Raw genomic sequence first — 24,947 nt, 5'->3', positions numbered from 1 at the left:
AAAAGTACGAGAATCTGTACTTTACTCAGAAAGTGTTATCCTAAAAATAACATCTGTTACATTGATAACTTTCTAAATGGCATTGTGTGTTCACGTCTATCCAAGTGTTCATATCAGTGACTATTAACACGTCACCAATCAAATCTTATGTTAGTACTCGTACTACAGACATATGTCCCTGATTCGCGCAGTATATAGCAGTGAGCAGGGGGCACCCTGTGCTTATCTATATTCACGCTACAACAAGCCACGGGACTTCGAGAACGGGATTTGCACATTGTACCCGGGCTGTCAGCGTGATAAGGGAAGTTTGGACTACATAGTTCTCCCCTATAAATATCGATCAGATCAAAATCGATATATTCACAAATTTGCCTTATCTATTAATATACTATTGAATATGTTCTGAATTATATTTATGTAAATTGAACTGTGTATCTCTTAATTTTAGAGCAGAGGCTTATAGACGCACCGCCGAAATACAGACCTCGTAAGTGTATAGTTTTATGAAATTTGAATACTGCAAGGGATTTATATATGGTCTATAGAGTGTGTGATATGACACTGTTAAGAATGTTTGCTCGTGTAATTTTGTCTTCACAGCGCAACTCGAACTGTCTTTTTCCGGGGGCCCTTTAACAACAAACCACAGGTCTCTCTGTCGCACATCTGAAGCTGTGCAGCAGAGTACCTTAAACTACAGTCAAATACACGGCGCAATATCGCATACAAAACGTGAAATAATGCACAATTTACGACAGGGAAAAGTGAATGGGAGTAGCACCGAACCGTTCTGAGAACTATGACGTCACTGCATGGTAACCTTGCTGCGCATGCGTGACGCCAATGGACTGCATTATGTCGTCATAGATGATGTCGTTGCACGTACCAAATAAGGGGGAAAAGTAAATGCGCACGTATTATCCATTTGCTAAATAAATTGCACACAACACATGGAAATTATTATTATTATTATTATTATTATTATTATTATTATTATTATTATTATTGTGTAAAATGTTGAGAGGGTGGGTGATTACCCTACATGCCCCAATAGTGAGTGCGAATTTGGCGCGGTAGTAAATAAGGGCGCCCAGTTCAGTAGAATGTATACTAACAGCCCTCATTTGTCAATTGTAAAGTTAAAAAAAATCGTCATGGTTTTGAAATACCTATTAAATACTCAAATGTATATAGAAAAGCAGACATCATTCCAAGGAACTCTACATCATCCATTTCATGAAGGAGTGACCTGGATCTGCCAAACATTATTTACCCAAGCCATATATTCATGTGAGTCACACGACGTTGGTCAATGAAAAATATTTCAGCGTTTAATATATACGCATTTCCCAAAATAATAATCTGACAGTTACTTGTACTTCTGTGTCGACTTGCATGTCATCTTGATGTCATCGGTTTGTCATTGTGTGTTCCAGGTGTCACGTTTGATCATTATGCTTCGAGATTCCGTAACAGCACCAATCAAGTGGAACGGAAGGTGGATCTCAGTTCCAACATAATAGATTACCATCCCATGATCATAGGTAGGTCGCTGGTGGCCAGTTGGTTGCTCGGGTCAAGTTACTTTAGATGCTGGCATCAGATTACTGTCTCGGATGTTATTACACGGCGAGCCTGCTGAACTGAGCATAGGCTTGGTTGTTATGTTGTCATAATCGTTGACTGTACATACTCTGGTTGTCATGAGCGTTGACTGTACATACTCTGGTTGTCATAAGCGTTGACTGTACATACTCTGGTTGTCATAAGCGTTGACTGTACATACTCTGGTTGTCACAAGCGTTGACTGTACATACTCTGGTTGTCATAAGCGTTGACTGTACATACTCTGGTTGTCACAAGCGTTGACTGTACATACTCTGGTTGTCATAATCGTTGACTGTTACAGTACATACTCTGGTTGTCATAATCGTTGACTGTACATACTCTAGTTGTCATAAGTGTTGACTGTCACAGACTCTGGTTGTCATAAGTGTTGACTGTACATACTCTGGTTGTCATAATCGTTGACTGTACATACTCTGGTTGTCATAAGCGTTGACTGTCACAGACTCTGGTTGTCATAAGTGTTGAATGTCACAGACTCTGGTTGTCATAAGCGTTGACTGTACATACTCTGGTTGTCATAAGCGTTGACTGTACATACTCTGGTTGTCATAAGTGTTGACTGTACATACTCTAGTTGTCATAAGCGTTGACTGTACATACTCTGGTTGTCATAAGCGTTGACTGTACATACTCTGGTTGTCATAAGTGTTGACTGTACATACTCTGGTTGTCATAAGCGTTGACTGTACATATTCTGGTTGTCATAATCGTTGACTGTACATACTCTGGTTGTCATAAGCGTTGACTGTATATACTCTGGTTGTCATAAGCGTTGACTGTATATACTCTGGTTGTCATAAGCGTTGACTGTACATACTCTGGTTGTCATAAGCGTTGACTGTACATACTCTGGTTGTCATAATCGTTGCCTGTACATACTCTGGTTGTCATAAGCGTTGACTGTACATACTCTGGTTGTCATAAGCGTTGACTGTACATACTCTGGTTGTCACAAGCGTTGACTGTACATATTCTGTTTGTCATAATCGTTGACTGTACATACTCTGGTTGTCATAAGTGTTGACTGTCACAGACTCTGGTTGTCATAAGCGTTGACTGTACATACTCTGGTTGTCATAATCGTTGACTGTACATACTCTGGTTGTCATAAGCGTTGACTGTACATACCCTGGTTGTCATACGCGTTGACTGTACATACTCTGGTTGTCATACGCGTTGACTGTACATACTCTGGTTGTCATAAGCGTTGACTGTACATACTCTGGTTGTCATAATCGTTGACTGTACATACTCTGGTTGTCATAATCGTTGACTGTACATACTCTGGTTGTCATAATCGTTGACTGTACATACTCTGGTTGTCATAAGTGTTGACTGTCACAGACTCTGGTTGTCATACGCGTTGACTGTACATACTTTGGTTGTCATAAGCTTTGACTGTCACAGACTCTGGTTGTCATAGGCGTTGACTCTACATACTCTGGTTGTCATACGCGTTGACTGTACATACTCTGGTTGTCATACGCGTTGACTGTACATACTCTGGTTGTCATAAGCGTTGACTGTACATACTCTGGTTGTCATAAGCGTTGACTGTACATATTCTGGTTGTCATAATCGTTGACTGTACATACTCTGGTTGTCATAATCGTTGACTGTACATACTCTGGTTGTCATAAGCGTTGACTGTACATATTCTGGTTGTCATAATCGTTGACTGTACATACTCTGGTTGTCATAAGCGTTGACTGTATATACTCTGGTTGTCATAATCGTTGACTGTCACATACTCTGGTTGTCATAATCATTGTCTGTACATACTTTGGTTGTCATAATCGTTGACTGTACATACTCTGGTTGTCACAAGCGTTGACTGTACATACTCTGGTTGTCATAATCGTTGACTGTACATACTCTGGTTGTCATTATCGTTGACTGTACATACTCTGGTTGACATAAGCGTTGACTGTACATACTCTGGTTGTCATAAGCGTTGACTGTACATACTCTGGTTGTCATAAGCGTTGACTGTACATACTCTGGTTGTCATAAGCGTTGACTGTACATACTCTGGTTGTCATACGCGTTGACTGTACATACTCTGGTTGTCATAATCGATGACTGTACATACTCTGGTTGTCATAATCGTTGACTGTACATACTCTGGTTGTCATAATCGTTGACTGTACATACTCTGGTTGTCATAATCGTTGACTGTACATACTCTGGTTGTCATAAGCGTTGACTGTACATACTCTGGTTGTCATAAGTGTTGACTGTCACAGACTCTGGTTGTCATACGCGTTGACTGTACATACTTTGGTTGTCATAATCGTTGACTCTACATACTCTGGTTGTCATAAGCGTTGACTGTACATACTCTGGTTGTCATAATCGTTGACTGTACATACTCTGGTTGTCATAATCGTTGACTGTATATACTCTGGTTGTCATAATAGTTGACTGTCACAGGCTCTGGTTATCATAATCGTTGTCTGTACATACTCTGGTTGTCATAATCGTTGACTGTACATACTCTGGTTGTCACAAGCGTTGACTGTACATACTCTGGTTGTCATAATCGTTGACTGTCACATACTCTGGTTGTCATAAGTGTTGACTGTCACAGACTCTGGTTGTCATACGCGTTGACTGTACATACTCTGGTTGTCATAAGCGTTGACTGTACATACTCTGGTTGTCATACGCGTTGACTGTACATACTCTGGTTGTCATAATCGTTGACTGTACATACTCTGGTTGTCATAAGCGTTGACTGTACATATTCTGGTTGTCATAATCGTTGACTGTACATACTCTGGTTGTCATAAGTGTTGACTGTCACAGACTCTGGTTGTCATAAGCGTTGACTGTCACAGTCACTGGTTGTCATAAGCTTTGACTGTCACCGACACTGGTTGTGATAAGCGTTGACTGTCACAGAGTCACTGGTTGTCATAAGCGTTGACTGTCACCGACTCTGGTTGTCATAAGCGTTGACTGTCACAGTCACTGGTTGTCATAAGCGTTGATTGTCACTGTCACTGATTGTCATGAGCGTTGACTGTCACAGACTCTGGTTGTCATAAGCGTTGACTGTCACACTGTCACTGATTGTCATGAGCGTTGACTGTCACAGTCACTGGTTGTCATAAGCGTTGACTGTCACAGAGTCACTGGTTGTCATAAGTGTTGACTGTCACCGACTCTGGTTGTCATAAGTGTTGACTGTCACCGACTCTGGTTGTCATGAACGTTGACTGTCACACAATCACCGGTTGTCATAAGCGTTGACTGTCACACAGTCACTGGTTGTCATAAGCGTTGACTGTCACCGATTCTGGTTGTCATGAGCGTTGACTGTCACACAGTCACTGGTTGTTATATGTGTTGACTGTCACAGTCACTGGTTGTCATAAGCGCTGCCTGTCATAGTCACTGGTTGTCAAAAGCATTGATTGTCACATATATACTGTTATAAAATCGAATAGTTCTTAAATTACTTTAAATCAATAGATAACAGGGCTGGGACGAAACACCAACTGTGCGATCCGATACCTCTTACAATACCTTGCTCACGATCAGATACGAATCATGATACTTGCATGTGCTCTTAACTGTGGTAAGCCATCTTTTGCATGGAACCGATGGCCAAATACCTGGCACACTGACTATTTACACTGTGCAGTGTCAAATATGGCACAATGGATGAAAATATTTACGTTTTCACAACTTATTTTGACTTCTATTTAGTGTTTAGTATAAGAGTTATTAAAGCAAGCATTGAAGGTAAGAATCAGTATTTTTCACTTAGTGTGCGACTGTGAGCGATACTTGTATCGAGAAGTAAAACATCGTTTTACACCGATGCATCAGTGTGTCGTCCTATCACTAATAGATGGTCCTTATTCGTTTCAGGCGATCACTCGCCTTCTACCTTTGCGGACAACCAGCACTGGCAGGAATATGTTGGTAATGAGAACTGCGAAGAACCAAGGATCATCAATGCCCATTATCTACGACATATGATACCAGAGGCCAAAATAATACTGACACTGAGGGAACCAGTATCCAGGTCAGTATCCGTCTGCTGTCTACGTCCCTACATGTTTCTCTTTGGATTCCGGGGTCGGAGGCCGCCTCCGTGGTCTAGTGGTAAAGCGTCCGCCCGGAGAGCGGAAGGCCCGAGGTTGGATCCCAGGCCGCTTAATACCAAAAGATGTTAAAAGATGGTACTTGTTGTTACCCTGTCTGACGCTCGGCATTAAGGGGCTTAAACAAGGACTGGTCGGCTCGGAGTCAGTTTACTGTGTCTGAGTGAGGTATTCATGTTTAGCTGAGGCATTGTATTTTAGTGTGTTAGCACTATAAATCGGCATCAGTCCGGACTTGTACAAGCAGACACGCACGCGCACGCGCACACACACACACACACACACACACACACACACACACACACACACACACACACACACACACACACACACACACACACACACACACACCACACACACACCACACACACACACGTCGCTATATAAGAGCAATTATCTTGGACGCGACGTTAAACCCTATTTCATCTCACCTCACCGGGGGTCGGGGTAGGTTCCTGTACCCTATGCTGATCATAATAGGCGCATTAGATGGGGATCGGATGTTCTGGCCAGGTGTCATGGCTGATAATGTATCATCGTAGCCCGACGGCATTGAACGTAATTCTTGCAGTTAATCATAACCAACAACGGTTATAACGAACTAAAACTAGTGGTCACTTTGACTTCGTTATAACCGTAGTTTACTGTACATGCACAAATCACAAAAACTATCTAAAACAACAAAGTTTATGTCCCAGGGGAGAGCTAATCCCCAGCCTGTTCTCATTAATATAAATACAAAAATACTAAAGTAAACAGAATGATGTTTGTGTTCACATGTTAACATGTATGACACATGTTTAAGTATTTGACATGAGTCAGAATATTTTTACATGAACATATATCAAAGCAAACAATGCTTGTCTTAAAAGGCGACGATGCTTGTCGTTAAAGGCGAATAACGAGATCGGTGGTCAGACTCGCTGACTTGGTTGATGTATGATGTGATCGTATCCCAATCGATGCTTATTCATTGGATTGTCTGGCACAGACTTGATTTTTTACATTCCTCACTCATAATATAGCTTGAATATCTCTGAGTGCGGCGTAAAACAACAAGCAAACCTAACAAAACCTTTGTCTAATATTATGTTCTTTTCCAGGCTCTATTCCAGTTACTGCTATTTTCTTGGCGACGGAACACCAGAAGCCTTTCATGAAAGTGTTGTGCGGGAAACCAAGATGTACACCGACTGCTTCAAACGACACAGTGTACGACGATGTGCTTACGATAATACGTTGTCGGGGATGAGTGATGTAAGTGTGTTTCACTTGTTGGTGTTTTTGTTTTCGAGCCAGTGGAATTTAATCGATGGCAACTTTTAAGTTTAACTGGGAATAGTTACGACGACAGACTATCAATACCGTATTCCCTGTAATAAGCACCCAGGGCGCTCTCAAAATTAGTAATAGGGGGCTCTTATTAGAATATTATGTTGGGGGAAAAAATAGAGTTGAAAGATAAATTTCGTGGTTTATGCTGACAGCCTGAAATGTTTTGGTACGACAGATATATTTTTCTAGAATTTAATCGCCCATAATTAAGGGTGCATATAACACACGTGTGCGTATTGTACGCGAATAAATAAGTCTTGTGAACATTGATCAATCGGAAGGGGTGCTAATTGGGATTGTTCACCGGCCAATATATTAGTAAATACCGCCGTGGGCGCTTATTAGAGCGGGGCGCTTATTACGTCGAATATGGTACTTTCTGTAAGGGAACTAAACGAAAACACATATTATTATCACATCTAATTAATACTAAACCATTGTATTTCATCAAAAAGCCATAAACCAATTTCATTTTATTACTTTTACGTATACCAGACAACTTTGAAACGTACCTTCGGTAATGTATCTAATCTATTTATATATATTATAAATGTTCATCCAGGTGTTCAATCAAGTGAGTGAGTGAGTGAATATGGTTTTACGCCGCTTTTAGCAATATTCGGGCAATATCACGGCAGGGGGACACCAGAAATGGGCTTCACACATTGTACCCATATCGGTTATCGAACCCGGGTTTTCGGCGTGACGAGCGAACGCTTTAACCACTAGGCTACCCGACCGCCCTTGTTCAATCAAGAGATAACCTCCTATTAATGACGTACGGAAATATGACACGAGTGACTGAGTTTGGTTCAACGCCGCTTCTAACAATATTCCAGTTACATCACAGCGTGTCTGCTTAATGTGTGAGGAACATCTGAAGTGATGCAGGTCCACGAGCGCAGGGTATGGTGCTTACAAACGGGACGAACCGAGATTCGAACCCACAAACAAATTATGTGAACATATTTTGGTTCAATGAAGACTAGGATAAGAAATGAATATGCAGCAACATGATCCCTACCATCTATGAAATGTTGGACATGTGAGCCGAAAAAAGCAAATTTATTGATTTTCAAAGCTAAGATGTCTGAGATACTAATCAGCAGTTGTGTAATATTATTTACTTTTCTTAATTTTTAAAAGTTTGAAATCAAAATATATTTTTAAAAATAGAGCCACGCAGAAGTATGCTTTGAGTGCTTACTACGCGGCAATACACTTCATTTCTTGGATTTAATATGGCTAACTTTAGCTATTTTCAATTGAAAATATAATATAGGATAAAATCAACGGTTTCCTTTACTTCTCCTTATATGACAATGGCAACTAATAATACCGACAATAGGTTATTGACCAGCTGGTAAAAGTCTATCTCTGAAGGGTTAAACCCATTAATGTGAGTGAATTTGCTTCGACTTCGTTTTAAGCAGTATTCCTGTTATATTCCTGACGTTTACCACTTCGGTGAAACCTACGAGAACGGATACGTTACTGAAAAACCAAGAAACATAATCTAGGCAAATCTAAAAATCATTTCTTGACAGGTTTCTGGTGCACCAATACATGTAATTAGACCACCAATGTTCCCAGACCCCCTAAATAGCCCAAACCACTGCCTTTATACATCTACAATTTTTTTATTAAGAATATTCACCGTCAACTAACTTAGAAACATGTTTATACTACCGTCCTATCAACTGGTCATATAATTCAATTCTGTACTGTTCTGTTGAAATTATCAAAATAAACCAAATTCAAATTAACAATTTAAATTTATGTATATTTATGAAAATACCCGGAATTGTATTTAAATTTAACAATACGCCATACCACGTTATCAGTATGTAAATATTCATTTGACGTCAGTGTAATTGTTTGACATGTAACAGGTTTATCCTTTACAAACCCGTGTACCTGGTTGTCCCCACTATGAGAAGGTAACCTTCATGTGTATCATGATACAGTGTAAACCAATACTGTGTGTCTATACATCATTCAGCTTCAGTCAATGTATTTCATCTCCTTCTTAGATGAAAGTCGGAATGGGGTTGTATTCCGTGTACCTTGAAGATTGGTTCCAGACGTTTCCAAGGAAACAGATATATGTGTCATTTCTTGAAAACTACTCGAAGGAACCAGAATCGACGCTTGAAGAAATGTTCAGATTTTTAGGAGTCTGTAAGTAAACATTTGAATATTTAGATTCACATACGTGTGAAATATCAATCTCATTAAAATCAGATCAACGTTCTCGCTGCCGCTAAACAAAGTTCTGAGGAGATACCATTACGGGTCACCTCAGAACGATCTTTCGCGAACTTTGACCGACCAATGAAATGACTAACAAGTCGACATCAGCCAATTAGAAAGCAGCTTCAGCTTCAACCTGGCGACATTCATTGAAAAATATGTTGACACAGTTCTCGATTAAAATTTGGAAAACCGAACAAACGAACATTCCGGAATGTCTAATTGATTGACATTGTATGGCAGTGAATCCCACGTACGGTGCAACGCCTCCTCCGTTAACGGAAACGGGCGAGTGGTGACGAATGCAGTCGTACGGGCCGTAACTGTCGTTCGAAATACACCGTGTTAACATTTTCGAGGTTGCACGCTAAGAAAACATATTCCGACCGTCACTTTCATGATCTGGTACGCGACGCTTTGATTGGTCGGATGAAAGGTTGTTCTGACGTGACCCGTAATGGGATGTCCTCAGATCTTTGTTGATAGCGATAGCGAGAACTAAGATCTGATTTTAATGAGATTGGTGAAATATGTTATGTTTATGTAGATGACGCATCATTATGTTAAACGTCTGGTATTCATTGTTATGGGAAAGAACATTCTCACTTTAAAGTAGTACGTGCATATAGATTGAGACCCTAGAAGATACGGAGTAGAATAGGTCTTCAGCAACCCATGCTTGCAGTAAATAGCGACTATGCTTGTCCTAAGAGGCGGCTATCGGGATCGGGTGTTCAGGCTCGCTGACTTGGTTGATGCATGTCATCGTATCCAATTGCGTGGATCGATGCTGATAATGTCAATCACTGGATTGTCTGGTCCAGACTCGATTATTTTCAGACCGCAGTCATATAGCTGGAATAGTGCTGAGTGCGGCGTTAAACGACAAATAAACAAACAACAGATAGATTGTAATCGGTCTGTAAAAAAGTAATTAATGCATGCTTTATGTAGAAATGAGGCACAAAGACAGACACATAAGTGTTGGTGTAAATATAGATTAAGATGCCCCAAACACTCTACATAGTCTATCAGCCCGGCAAAATTTCGGTACCAAAAAGGGGGCAAATTGTGACCGGTTTAAAATTGAAGGTAATGCTATCTATATGTAGAATAAATATGATAGCATTTGAAATCGAGTAGCTTTGCATGTTTTTTTTGCAAGTTCTTTTGAAGGTCTCCAAAGTTGGCACAGAAGAATGGCCAGTACAATAAGTTGTCCGGTGAGTAGTATATAATTCACTTCTTTGTTTACTTCCTGTCTTGGTGATTTGACCATTGACCTTTTTCACACTTTCGCCATCTTGGATCGAAAACGAGGCTTGGAGAGCATAGCTCCATGCAGTGAGAGTAGGGAACAGACAGCATGTTGTGCATTTCACTGATGGACATTTTAAACAAAAAAAAATAGTATCCTCTGTATCTAATACAGAAGATATTTCACATTAAATCTTGAGGTACAACCAAAATATGCCTGTAATACACTTGAATTAGCATTTTGCTGTCAGGATCCCGGAAGTGAATCGAAAGGTGTATTTCGAGATACGTATTTCAGAAATAGATTGTTTTATCATAACCTCGTCGGCATATAGAGACAATGTGACAGTACATTCAATGACGGAAGTTTTGTATCGTAAATAAACCGCATAACATGAAACACGTCAGTTTCCTTTTGCAAAATTGCTCAGTCAATGCGTGGCTTGGCGAACTCTAGATCAAGATTGAGATATGTTTATTTCACGTTTCATAGTGGTGTTTGCTGCACAACGCACCATCGTTTTGCCATGAGTCCAGTTGACGAAAGACACTTTTTCTGCTAAGATTTTCATTTTAACATATTACAATGTTAATTATGAAAATAATTCGTGTGTCAAAATAAATATTCAGAAGGGGCGATAACTCTATTCAGTGTGTACAATGACAGATGATACTTTCAAACATCACTTACTTAACTGATTATTGCCGATTGAGATTGCACCGTGCACAACAAAAGTAATAATGTGTGAACTGTTTAAAATAAGTTAAAGGGAAACTAAAAATTGATAAATATAAATAATGTATGAAATTGAAAAAATATAAGAATTGATACAACTACCAACTTCTTGAACACCCTCACCTAATCCTGTATGATGATAGGTAATTGTATATCAAAAGGAAGCTACTAATACATTTATCCTGAATAGTTTGAAAATGTCTTAATCAGATATGAGTACAGATAAAATAACAAAAGATAAAAAGGAATCAACTTCAATTGGTAATCAAGCCAAGATAAAATATATGTATCTGTACAAATTATGTTGATGGAACAATCTGGATTTCTCATATTTAACAAAGAAAAACAAACCAAAATTTTCATATCTTTATTTCTCACAATATAAGTTTTCAAAACCTAACATCGACTGGGTGTCTTTGTCAGTCAAAAGCACCTAATTAAATTCCAGGAGAAAATAATTTTCTTGCTTGTAAACAAATGGTACAATGTGCTTTTTCAGTGTCCGATAAATATTGGCCATGTTGATTTGTGAGTGAATAAGGCTTTTCACTTCCTCGTCCTATTTAAGTGAAATATGACAGGAAGCACATTTGTTGATTAAATGATTATGGCTTTACACTTCCTCGTCCTTTGACAGGACGCACATTGTAACCATTGTGTTACTGTCAGCATAAGGTCCTTCAGACATCCGTCACCGGATACTAGTACTTCATTGTGTTGACTCGCTGGCCTGAAATGAATAATTCAATAATATTGTAATAATATTCCTACTTCAATAACATTTTTTATAAACAATGCATATTCACTTTCTCTCAAAATATTGCTTATTTAGAAAACAACATTCTTCTGAAATAGAGAAGTTTAAGGAAATTTAATCACAGTGTGTAACATTACATGCTACTTAAGAACAATCTTGAAGGCATCAATTCATCTGATATGTCGAAAACTCAAACAGTATATTCTTTGTAAACAGTAAACTCAACAGATGCATGAATTTAATGACAGTGTACTAAAGCTCTTTATATCAATGTCACACAGAAATTCACTCTTGTTTTAATGAAACACGTTTTGATATTTGCATTACCAGTATGTATTTAATCATGAAATACTTTGTTAAGTCTAACCATGTTGAAAACATACTTTCGCTGGAGTGAAAATCAGGTGAAATATCACGTTTTGTCACACCTACAGTCAGTCTGCCTCATTGACACTATGGTTTTCTGAGTAAGGTCATGAAGATCACAAAGATAATATAAGACTTGAATTTATTTTGTCAAATGAAATGTTTATCTCTTCTTGTGGTTTACTAAAGTTGATATCTTGACTTGAAAATATTAACTTTGTCAGATCACAAGATGAAATATTATTAAACATATTTTATTGTCCAAAAAGACAAAGGGCAGCACTTATTACTGCCTTCTCCCTATATACAGTTATACATAATATTGCATAATGAAAATGAACAATTTACAGTTGAAGCTTCCCATTGTGGAAACATAGTGCGCAATATATATATACAGTGCTCATATGAAGGATATGTACAATGTGCTGGAAAGTGAAGACAGTGTGTATCTCATACATATCCTAATATTATACATTTTAGTGTTGAATATAAATTTAACAATATTAATGAATAACAGTTTGGAAACAATAATATGCTAGCTACTGAATCTGTTAGTCGTTTCTATAAATTTGTGTACAGACAAGAATATTTTTGTATTCAGGAAAACATCTAAGTTTGGATCACCAAAAAGAATACTATGTAGAGTTTTTTTGTCCTCCAAGATTATCGATAGCTGTCACAGCCTGTCAGTAATGTCTCCCTAAAATCATCATATAAGGTACATTCGAAGAAGAAATGGAATGAATTTTCACAAGGAGCATGCATACAAGGAGCATGAGATAATTTCATTCTATCATCGTTATTTGACAAGGAAAACAAATTTCTTCTATGTATTTATATTTTTTTATTTTTCGCGTTTTGATTGAATTATAAAAAAATATCAAAATGACTTGATTGAAATAAACTAAAGTTCTAAAGATTGTTAACAATAGTAAAATATTACATCATAACAATATGATTATTGCAAAATGACACAGTAAGCACAACTATATTCTTACATATAAATTGATATGATTAATAATCAATAATACATGGTAATTGCTTGCACAAAAGAAATCTTTTTAAAAGATTTTTCTTCGTTTTAAAAGTTTCAAAACATGTTTGTGGACCTAAAACCAGATGGGTTTCACAATTAAACAAAGGGAATTAATGAGTTATGATTGCAATACGCATGGGAATTAAAAATAATTCTGTTTATAATTTAAGTTTTTAGTAATGTCAATATCAATTTATGCATTTGAAATATTTGAATACAAACTGTTAAAGAGTTATCTGTTTCTGTAAATTATATAAAGATCAAATGTAGATTGAACATTTACTGGACATTAAATAGTTGGGGTTTTGTTCATTTCATGACATGATTAAATTGGTACAGTAAAGTAAATAATTCAGTTGAAATATTACACCTCATGCTATCTTATCTGTCAACATTGACAATCAAAATAACAGCTGTTCACAATCACAACAGCACAAGTAGATCGAGAGGTCTAATATTTTATTGGAATGCATTTGAGTCCATTACAATTTACATCAAATACGCAACTGATGCAAACTTTTGATTTGTTACGATTGTAAATTCTCAGTAGGTTACAATTTGATACATTATATCAACATATCAATTTAGTTAGTTTCTGACATATATCTGGTCAAAAGGTCAATATTTCGACTTCAAATACAACCCGGAAAGTTATTTAAACTCACAATAATTAGTTTGGCTTAATGGTGTGTAAACAATGAATTATTCTTTATAAGATTTCAGTAGCATTTGTATTACCGAAGTCTGTTCAGCTACCATAAACTGCACTGGGAGTTACCAGGTGGTCAAGGATATTTTAAATTGAAATCACAACAGAACGGCCAGATTCAAATTTATATCGGTAAGGAGACCAGATAACAGTAGAATAGTTTGTCAATAAGAATAATGTTCAATACTTACGATAAATGTACCGAGATGGTTAAATTGTCACAGTTTGTCCCGATTGCGTGCCTTGTTGACATCTCCATGTGTTTCATGTGCTATCCAGCCTTCACCTTCTGCTCTCCAAGCCTCGCTTTCAAACCGGAAGTAGCGAAGTGTGAAAAAGGTCAATAGCAACAGTAATTAATGAACATAAGTGATCATATTTCAATCTATCAGGGGTAAGTTGCTGTTTTGGCTGTTGCATAAACTACTATACATCTTACCAATAAAAAAGGGAGCCAAAAACTGCTTTGCAGACACAGTATATAAGTATATGGCACCAAGTGGTGCCAAACGTTTTTTTTATCAATGACTGTCTGTCAACATGTCATAAAATTGTAATTTTTATTTCATCAAAGTTGTAGGGTACACTGTAGAAGTGTTGACTCTTATCTAATGTTATGAAACAATTCAATAAAAAAGTTAATGGCATCAATAGCATCTCTGAATTTGGTAATGATGATGTAATGATGATGTAATAATGATGTAATGGTACATAGCACTTACTTACAACTAATCATCATTACTATCTTATTTTAACTTTATTTGAACTATTGTTGGAAAAAAAAAAATTTCTGCATAATTATTACATTTTCCAATAAAATGTTAAAACACATGTTAATTTGAATGTAATTGATTATATTTTTATATGATATGATGATAAAATTCCCAAAATGAGAAAGTTAAATTTTCTCATTCTCATACCTAAAAATGAAAGATGCCTACTTTTGAATTTAGAAATTGATAAATAGAAAATCTACAGATAACAACTGCAATTAATGAAGGTTTTTTCAATTCACATACAAGTATCCTTAGATGTAAAATATTAAAACACATGTTAATTTGAATGTACTTGATTATTTCTTTTATGATATGATAAAATTTCCAAAATGAGAAAATTAAAATTTCTTATTCTCATACCTAAAAATGAATGATGCCTACTTTTGAATTAAGAAACAGAAAATCTACAAAAAAACAACTGCAAATAATGAAGATTGTTTCAGTTCACATACTAGTATCCTTACATGTTAAATGTATTTAAAATTATTACTCATTCATACTAAACACATGATCTATTCACAATTATACAGTATACATTAAACATATTTTGTAATGTTTTGTTTCATTATCTTACAGATTACAAATTCATTCTTCAACCATGAATTAAACACCAAGTTGCCATTTGTATTACTACTACTTCTAATGGACAAATATGGAGATGGGACAAGTGCTGATAGCTGTAGTGACTGCAATATGGAAGACATTGTCACCGATGAACCGCCATGCAAAAAGCCCAGGAGTAGTACATCCTGCATCATTCACTATGAAGGTGAAGATATGGAAAGCCACTTGGTTCAACCTAAGAGCTTTGAATCGTGGGAAGCTCTGCTGAAAGCAGCACAAATACGAAATCACAAACCACTTCTGGAGTTTGCAAAGAGTACATCTGAGATACCAAACATTTTCTACCATCGGAAATGTCTTTGTAGATTTGCAATAAAACGGGAATTACAGTCACTACAGTCAAGCAAAACAGAAGAAGGTAGCCATACTTGTTTTGAAAACCGGAGATCGAACAGGCAATCACCAACTTCATCAAGGGTTTATGAAAAGCAATGCTTATTTTGCCGGAAGGTTAAGTATAAGAAGGGCCAGAAGAGTCGAGAACTCCTTATACAGTGTGTTGATCTCCGTGCAGATAGGAGAGTACGGGACATGGCCATAAAAAAACAAGATGTAGCAGTACTAAGTTTTGTAGCACGAGATATTGTTGCAGCAGAGGCCCACTACCATCGCTCATGTTATAAAAAATACACAAGGGCACCTGACTGCACTCCCTGTTCTATTCCAGAAGTTGATGAACATGACATCCAGTACCAGGAAGCAGAAGCTGATGCATATTTTCATCTGTTTAGCTATATCAGAAACACCCTGTTTTCAAACCCAAAGACTGTTAAAATGGTAGACCTCACAACAGTCCTGGTGGATCACATGAAGATGGCTGGGATAAGTAACATCAGGGAATCTACAAAGAAGCACATTCGGAGAAAACTTGAAGCTGAGTTCTGTCAAGCAATTCACATATTTCCAGATGATAAAGGCAAACTTCTTGTTATACCAGACAACCTGAGTATCTATGAACTTGCCAAGGAGAATATAAAACTTACAGATGATATGCATTCCAAGCAGAGTCAGTCATCAGAAGACAAGGGGGTTATAACCTCTGCTGCCATATTGCTGCGCTCAAGGATCAAGGAGCAAGATGATGTTTTGGAATGGCCGCACTTACCAGAATCACTTAACATAGCTGCAATAAAACTGCCTTTGTCACTGAAACAATTTCTTTTTGGGCTACTAACTGGTGACATTTCACCAAAGCAACCGTCAGAGAGGGTAACCTGGCTTGTCAACTCATTTGGACAGGACCTCCTCTATGCTGTGAGCTGTGGCAAGCAGAAACCACCAAAACACATCCTTTTGCCAGCTGTTGTCAAGAATGTCACTGGAAATGCTGAACTGATTCAAGCACTAAATAGACTCGGCCATGGGGTATCTTACTCACAGCTTGAGGAAAACGAGACTGGACTCTGCCTACAGAAATTGGCATCTTCTGTAGATGGTGATGTTGTGCTTCCAAGTACTGCTCAGCCCCATGTATTCACAACCATGGCGTGGGATAATATTGACATCCTAGAAGAGACATTGACAGGGGAAGGCACAAGTCATAGGGCTAATGGCATTATCGTTCAGCCAAGAATGCACGGACCACATGAAGAGAAACCTCAGCTACCAATAGTAGAAAAAAAGAAACAGAGAAGCATTCCTGATGAAGAGTTTGCACTGCCAGTATATAATACCGGCGAAAGATGTGGACCTGGGCAGCTGACCACTACTGACAGTAACAGAGATGACACATTGCATCAGGCATTGAGAAAAGATGTCTTATGGTTCCTCACTCGGCAAACAGATTCACCACAGCAAACCATTGGTAGCTGGACAGGATTTAACATTTCAGTCCGCCAAGATCTTGATGTCTGCCAAGACAACATAGGCTACCTTCCAACAATCAACGCTCCTGCAACAAGCCTAGCAACAATCTTAAACCAGGCGAAGAATATCATGGGGAACTTACATCTTAAAAAGGTGGTAATAGTCTTTGACCAAGCAATGTTTGCAAAAGTTGCTGAAGTTATCTGGAAGCGCAAGGACCATTATCCTGGTATCATCCTTCGACTTGGCACATTTCACACTATTTGCAATGTACTGAGCATTTTAGGGAAACGCTTTCAGGATGCAGGCTTGAGAGATCTTTGCATAGAGTCGGGTATTGTTGCAGAAGGTTCTTTTGGGGCTGTAATGGAAGGACGACAGTACAACCGAGCAGTTCGTGTTCACAAGTATGTCCTTGAAGCAATGTTGAGGATTGCTTGGAAAGGTTTTGTACCCTGGCTCAGAGAAACTCAAGCTGGAGAAGTGTGTAACCTTGAAGAAACACAGGAACTGATAACTGAACTTCAAGACAATGTCTGCCAGAAACAGTTTGATGAAGTCTTGGAAAACACTTCCTTCATAGCTACAGTCAAAGCCTTCCAATCTTACCTGGATTTTCTGAGGAATGACAATGGACCCAACTCTTCTTACTGGATGTCTTACATTGACATGGTACAGAAAATACTGCTGGGACTGATAAGGGCGTCACGTGAAGGAAACTGGGAACTTCACTTGGCAGCAGTGCGTGATATGATTCCCTGGTGTTTTGCCTATGACAAAGTGAACTATGCAAGATATTTGCCTGTCTACTATGAGAATATGACAATGCTACCAACACAACATCCTGATGTATATGAACAATTTCAGCATGGGAGGTTCTCTGTGCAACTCAGTCAAGATAATCCTTTCGGCAAAATTCCAGTCGACCAAGCCACTAAAGAGAGCGTGAACAAGGACACCAAAGTGCCAGGAGGAATCAGGAAATACAGTTTGAAAGCAGGGGCTGTAACAAGATTCTACTTAACTGCTGAATACCGGAGTGCATTCCTTCGTCAGTTCAGAGACATGTTGGGACTAAACAGATGTGATCTGCATCATGCAGAACTCCAGTCACCAAGAATGTTGAAAGATGAACAAGCAGTGAAAACAGTTGTTGATACCATTGAGAATTGGATTAATCCTTTTGATGGATATCAGGAAATAGTGAGCCTGTCCACTGCAACAGCTGCTACTACAGAAATTGCCAATGACCTCCTTATGGCAGAGAAAGTGGGTGAGAATGCCTATAAAAGATTTAGAGAAGAACGATTGGACAATGAATCACCAACAATCAAATTTCATGACAAATTGCCACAACACAAGCTACAAACCTTCACAAACATGTCAAAGAAGAAAACCAAAGTAAACTCATGTGGGAAAGATATCATCCTCGTGGCAGAAAGAAAACTTTTGCACAGATGATTCTGATTGCACAGGCCAGAAAAGAGCTGCAGATGAAAACTGTTCTTTGCTATCCCCTTGGACCACTGCCATGGTCGCTCTCAACACCTGATGGTAAACCAAGAAAAACCAACAAAGCAGTACTGGCACGAGAGATGCAGAAGAGAGCATCTGTAGCTGAAAACATTCCACAGCCATCTACAACAATAATTGATGGCATGGCCCTTGTTCAAAAAATGAAGGGAGATCAGAAAACGTTTGGTCAAGTCGCAACTTTGATTCTGTCATCAGCCCTCGGAGAGGGAGCCCATAGTTCACGGATTGACATAGTATTTGATGTTTATCAGCATCACAGTATCAAGGAGGCAGAGAGACTGAATCGCTGTCAAGACAATGGTGTCCAGTACAAGAACATAGCATCTGCACACGTTGTTCGCCAATGGAGAAACTTCTTGTCAAGTACTGACAATAAGACCTCACTGATTGAGTTCCTCGTCACTGAATGGAAACATCCAACCTCACGTGAACTATTAGCAGAGAAGGAATTATTTGTGACAAATGAAGAGAAATGCTATAGAATCACAAAAGACGACACACAAGAGGTACTAGAGCTGGAGTCCAGTCATGAGGAGGCTGATACCAGACTACTACTCCACGCTGCCCATGCTGCTGACAATCATACTTCTGCAGTTGTTATTGCCTCAGAAGACACTGATGTATTTCTTCTGTGCCTTGCCTTCAGTGACTCCATACATGTTCCACTTTAACAGAAATGTGGCAATATCACCAGAACAAGGTTCACTGATGTTGGAAAAGTTGCAAGAGCTGTTGGTATGGATGTGTGTAAAGGAATACTTGGGCTTCATGCCTTCACAGGTTGTGATTCTGTCAGTGCTTTTGCTGGTCGTGGGAAGATTCGTGCACTAAGAACATTAGAGAATGACAAAGCTGCACAGGATGTATTTAAAGAACTTGGTCAGGAATGGACACTGTCATCAACACTCTTTTCCAAGTTGGAAACGTACACCTGCCAGCTATATGGATCTCGAATGGCATCAATGAGAGTTAACGACTTCCGTTATCACCTATTCTACAGCAAGAAAGGTGCAATTGAGTCACACCAGATGCCACCATGTAAGGATGCTCTTCACAAACATGCAGAGAGGGCAAACTACCAAGCAGCAGTTTGGAAGAGGAGCCTGCAGCAGAAACCTGAGGTGCCTAGTCCTGATGGCTTTGGCTGGAGAATTGAGTGCGCACCTGAGGGAGGAGAAAAGCTTGTCATTGATTGGATGGACGGTGCACCAGCACCAGAAGCAGTACTTGAATTTCTTGCATGCAAATGCTCACGATCATGCAAGCTGCCATCATGTCCATGCATGGTCAACAGAATGAAGTGCTCTAGCATGTGTAAACTGAAAATGTGTGAACATCAAGAGGATGAGGTTGACACAGGAACTGATGTTTCATCTGAGGATGAATTTGATGAAGTCGACTTTTAGGGTGGTTAGAGGTTATCAACCACAAGAGGACTTTTCAATGTCCAATAACGTTGTGAGTGCAAAGAATGAATCAATTGTGTAATATTATGCAATGAAAAGATATTACAGATATTTCTTTTCACAAGTTAAACTGTCCTTGAATTGTTTGTTGAAAGAGAGCATCGTTTCATGGAATGACAAGATTTTAGTTTGTCTCAAAATGGTGGACGTACTCGTGGACATATTTTATATATAAAGCTACCAGTTACAGACTGCTATCATGCATTTTTATGAAGCAGGGATATTTCCCTTTTGAAACAACAAGGTTAGAATTTGCCCCCTTGAATGGTACCGATTAGTCAAATATGGGTGCCCGGCTGACAGACTAACATACGAGAGTACACTATCACCTGAATTAAGAATATGTTGTAGAAACATGACCATATAGTCTAAACCATATAGTCATACAGTGTCCAATGAAAGTGGGGAATGTGAATGATCTTTGTGGAAAATGTCAAAGTGTCTCCGACAAACAAAAAGTACAACTGTTATATTTTATTCTATACCCGTTTTCTGTCAATGTGATCAGAATTATGAATTAAGTGAGTCTGCCAGTGTTGCTTGCTTTAAATCCTCGCCACAATCCACAGCAGACAGGTGAATCCCGAGTACATGGCAGAATCCGTTAATCGTTGATTCGAATTCGAGAATCGCCCTGATTATCATCCGTGGTTTGTCACTATAATATCATTAACCATCCCGTGGGCTTCACCGAAGTCAGAAACGTTTACGATCTGCGTCATGTTTGCTCTTTTCTCCAGAGGGGGCACGGGTGGCCCAGTCGTCTAAGGCGCCGCGATTCGCTGTGCACAGTTGCGTCCCATGGGCATGCCAGAAACCTATGATTGTGGGTTCGAATCCTGGCTCGCCCCAATTATGTTTCTAGGTTTGTCAGCACCATACCCATGCTCGTGGGTTTCACCGAAGTGGTAAACGTCTGAGACCTGCATCACTTCGGGCTTTCCTCCCACATTAAGCTGACACGCCGTGGTATAACTGGAATACTGTTAAAAGCGGCGTTAAACCCAACTCACTCACTCACTCACTCTTTTCTCCACAAAAAGCTGACACACCGTGCTGTAACTGAAACAGGTGTAAACGATAGATGCCAAATCACCCAAACACATGTAACAGCTATGTTGTCTTCTGCTTTACAGCACCTTTGAGCCGGTCGGACATTCAGCAGATAGCAAACGCAACCACCAGGAATATAGGCAAAGTTCGAAAAAAATCACAACCAATGTTGGCAAAGACAAAAGCGTTACTGGACAAGTTTTATGAACCCTTCAATACAAGGCTGACAGATATGTTGAAAGAAGAACCTAACTGGTTTTGATGCACAAGGGACCCTCTGTTTCCGGACTGAACAGTGTCCTTTAACATGGTCTTAATATTTATTGGATAAAACCACGAGATAGACGTTCGGTATGCGGGGTGCCCGGTTTAACGAGGTCACGGTTGTATACGATTTTCGAATACAATTTAAAAGTAGAATGGGCACAATTTCAAAAAATAATCACAATCAATTCAACATGTATAATTCATTAATCAAACTGGTTGTGTATTTTTGAAATGCAGTTTGTTACTGATGATGAACACGACTGCTTCGTGTCATGACAAAGGTCGCAATGTGGCTGAAACATTGCTGAAGCGGCGTAAAATATTAACTCACTAGTCGCCTGAGAACAGTGATCAAAGAATTGCATGCATTGATCGTCCCAGTGTTTGAGTGTTCATGTAGAGTCAATATCGGTGAGGAATAGGTTAAACATGTTGAATGGTTTTCTGTCGCCAACGTCAAGAGCTGCTAACATCAAGAATGCTCAGGTTCCAATCCTCGCTGTGAATGGAGTATCACACCACATCTAACAATATTCAAATCATATATCGGCGAAGACACTAAAACATGGGATTCACTGATGTTAGTAAACGTTTACCAACGTGGGAATCGACCCCGGGTCTTCAGCAAGAACGTATAACCACTAACTGTGACACAGATGACATGGATGTGTAGACCTAAGGTTCCAGGCTATGTGGAAGAAGAACAAAGGCTTTCTTTCATCGGCACTGTTTGTCGTGTATATTAAGTAAATTGGTACATTCAGAACATAAACATTCATTTTTAACGAATACGAAATAATGATAAAATGTACACATATTCTTTACATCAGGTATGTTGTACTGTTGCGTCATATTTGTTGTTATGATCTCGAATCATTGAAGTTGTGATGACAATCAAAGATCCAATCAATTCCTAATCACCCTTGTAAATATCAATTCTGAGACACACGTACCTACTGCTGAAGTGAGTTATTACTTGCTTATATACATACACTGACCATTTTTAAGTTCAGAATTGGCCTTGTTCAATATCTGGCAGACGCCAGCAGTTAATAAGTAATTATATATTCTGTTCAGTCACAAACATTAAATATTGAAGATGAGTATAATGTTCTTGTGATATGTAGTTAGCAAAGTGAGTTAGTAGTCCTGGAATAAAGAGGTATGCATAATATATGTTAATGTCATCATTCAGAATGAAGCATTGTCCATTCTAATGGGCATAAATGTCGTGCAATGTTTAAAGACATTCCAATTTCAATATGAAAACATGTCTGTAATAATTGATGGTTCCATATATAATGCCCAAAGGTACGGTACATTTTCAATGTGAAGGTCATCTGTTCGTAATATCGCGTTGGGCCACCATCAGAGTCCAAAACGGACTGGCATCGTCGTCTCATGGAAGCAATCAGATCTCGAAATGTGCCCTGGGGAATGTCCACCCTTTCTGCCTGCAGTGCTTGTGCCAACTGTCAGAGGTTCTGTTGATGTTGCTGACGTGCTCGCAGCGGTTGATCCAGTGCACCCAATGCTGGTTCCACTGGGTTTATATCTGGAGACCTGGAGGACGGCGGTCTGTAAATAATCGAGTCTTGACCAGACCATCCAGTGATTGACATCTTGAGCATCGATCCATGCAATTGGGATACGATGACATGCAACAACCAAGTCAGCGAGCCTGACCACCCTATCACGTTAGTCGCCTCTTACGACAAGCATCGTCGGATTTTACGGGAAGCATGGGTTGCGAAAGACCTATACTACCCCGGATCTTCACGGGTCACTGAGGCCTTAAATGTTGTAACACTGATCAAACAACTTTTGATGCTTTCTGAACTATTTGTAGAAAGAATACACTTGATTGTAACCCTAAATTTGTTAAATACAGACACCTTCAGCAGCAATTATTTCCGAATCTAATCGTCTAATTTGGCACGTGGCATCTGTAACGGATCATTTACACCTCGACGTCCCATGACACCACATGGCGTGGAACGGCAAGCATATTGGATTGAAGGGTTTGGCCTTTGACATTTTCGTTTTTGTTTTTGACATTTTCATTTTCATTTTTTACCTTTTCGTTTCACTTTTCAGCGATTCAATATCTTCTTTACACATGATTTATCACATATTTGTAAGACAAATCGTGTTAATTTGCAAAAGGTTACGATAAAAGTCAGTGAAATATCAAAATATGGAAAAACAGACTCCATGTCCCTTATGGGCCACCGTACTGAAGCTGAAGTTATTTGGCACATTCTCTTGTTTTGATCCTGCCAGTCCCCGCAGAAATTCCCCCGCAGACTCGTGTGCATAATGAAACAGATTAGCAAGAAGGGGAACACAATTGGTGCCCATGGGGATGCCTACTTCTTTCCTAAATGTTGTATCCACATATTTCACATATATGTTGTCTATGAGGAGGGCCAACATTTCACATATTGTTTTCCCATTAAACTTTCATTCTTGACCAATTGACCTGAATCTTTGTAGAGATGTAACTACGTTTATAACGAACACGCTTATACCGAGCTGATTTTACGAACTGTTTGGGATCCCGTCCATTTGCTGTATATAGCCTGTATAAGTGCCTATTTACAAACCACTGTTAGAACGAAATAAAATTAGTGGTCCCTTTTATTTCGTTATAACCGTAGTTAACTTTAAATCTATGCTTACAACAATATAGTGACAATTGTCCCTTGGATCAAACAATGAAGTCGTGTGGGATAGTGACGCACAAAGTGGACAAATTGTTTTGAGACATTTGAGTTTCGTTCTTTTCTGAGACGGCAAAAGTTTTTTTTTAGAATGCACGTGGTATTAATTCCATTAGTCTCAAATACTTTCTAAATATAATGAAAGTCCTTCCTTGATTGTATTAAGGATTATGGATCATCTTTGAGACAGGGATTTGATGGTACCATTGCTGGACCCGGCAATATATCTCTCTTTGTACGGATATATATGGATTACGTCTGAAGAAGATGATCACGTCTAAATCACGTTAAAGACGTTTGGTCGTTAATTATATAAATGGCTGCAATAATGCCAATGCGAGGTTAAATTATAACTCAGCCACTTAAGATGTGTATGAGGTAATTCAAATAATTATAGGGATAATTGTATGAATACACGTGCATTTATCGTTAGGAGCAAGCAATGTGGACAAATTCACTGCCGGACAAAAGAAAGCACACTCCCGAAAACTGGATCAGAC

At 38.8% G+C, this 24,947-nt stretch overlaps 1 protein-coding gene across 2 annotated transcripts in view; it reads left to right on the top strand.

Moving 5' to 3' along the window:
* Positions 1 to 22,876, top strand: part of LOC139452720 (carbohydrate sulfotransferase 15-like) — a 31,835-nt gene extending 8,959 nt beyond the window's left edge. For both annotated transcript variants that reach the window (XM_071234296.1, XM_071234295.1), the window contains exons 4-9: positions 452 to 490; positions 1,440 to 1,547; positions 5,512 to 5,668; positions 6,851 to 7,004; positions 9,116 to 9,263; positions 21,541 to 22,876. In XM_071234296.1, coding sequence (XP_071090397.1) covers positions 452 to 490; positions 1,440 to 1,547; positions 5,512 to 5,668; positions 6,851 to 7,004; positions 9,116 to 9,263; positions 21,541 to 21,719 — 785 coding nt within the window. In that variant the 3' untranslated portion in view covers positions 21,720 to 22,876. The remainder of the gene's footprint in view (positions 1 to 451; positions 491 to 1,439; positions 1,548 to 5,511; positions 5,669 to 6,850; positions 7,005 to 9,115; positions 9,264 to 21,540) is intronic.
* The last annotated feature ends 2,071 nt before the right edge of the window (positions 22,877 to 24,947 follow it).

Source organism: Haliotis cracherodii, unplaced genomic scaffold, assembly GCF_022045235.1.
Source record: "Haliotis cracherodii isolate W230 unplaced genomic scaffold, xgHalCrac1.p SCAF_9, whole genome shotgun sequence".
In the NCBI taxonomy this organism is placed as follows: Eukaryota; Metazoa; Mollusca; class Gastropoda; order Lepetellida; family Haliotidae; genus Haliotis; species Haliotis cracherodii.
This window is presented reverse-complemented; position numbering and strand designations above follow the sequence as displayed.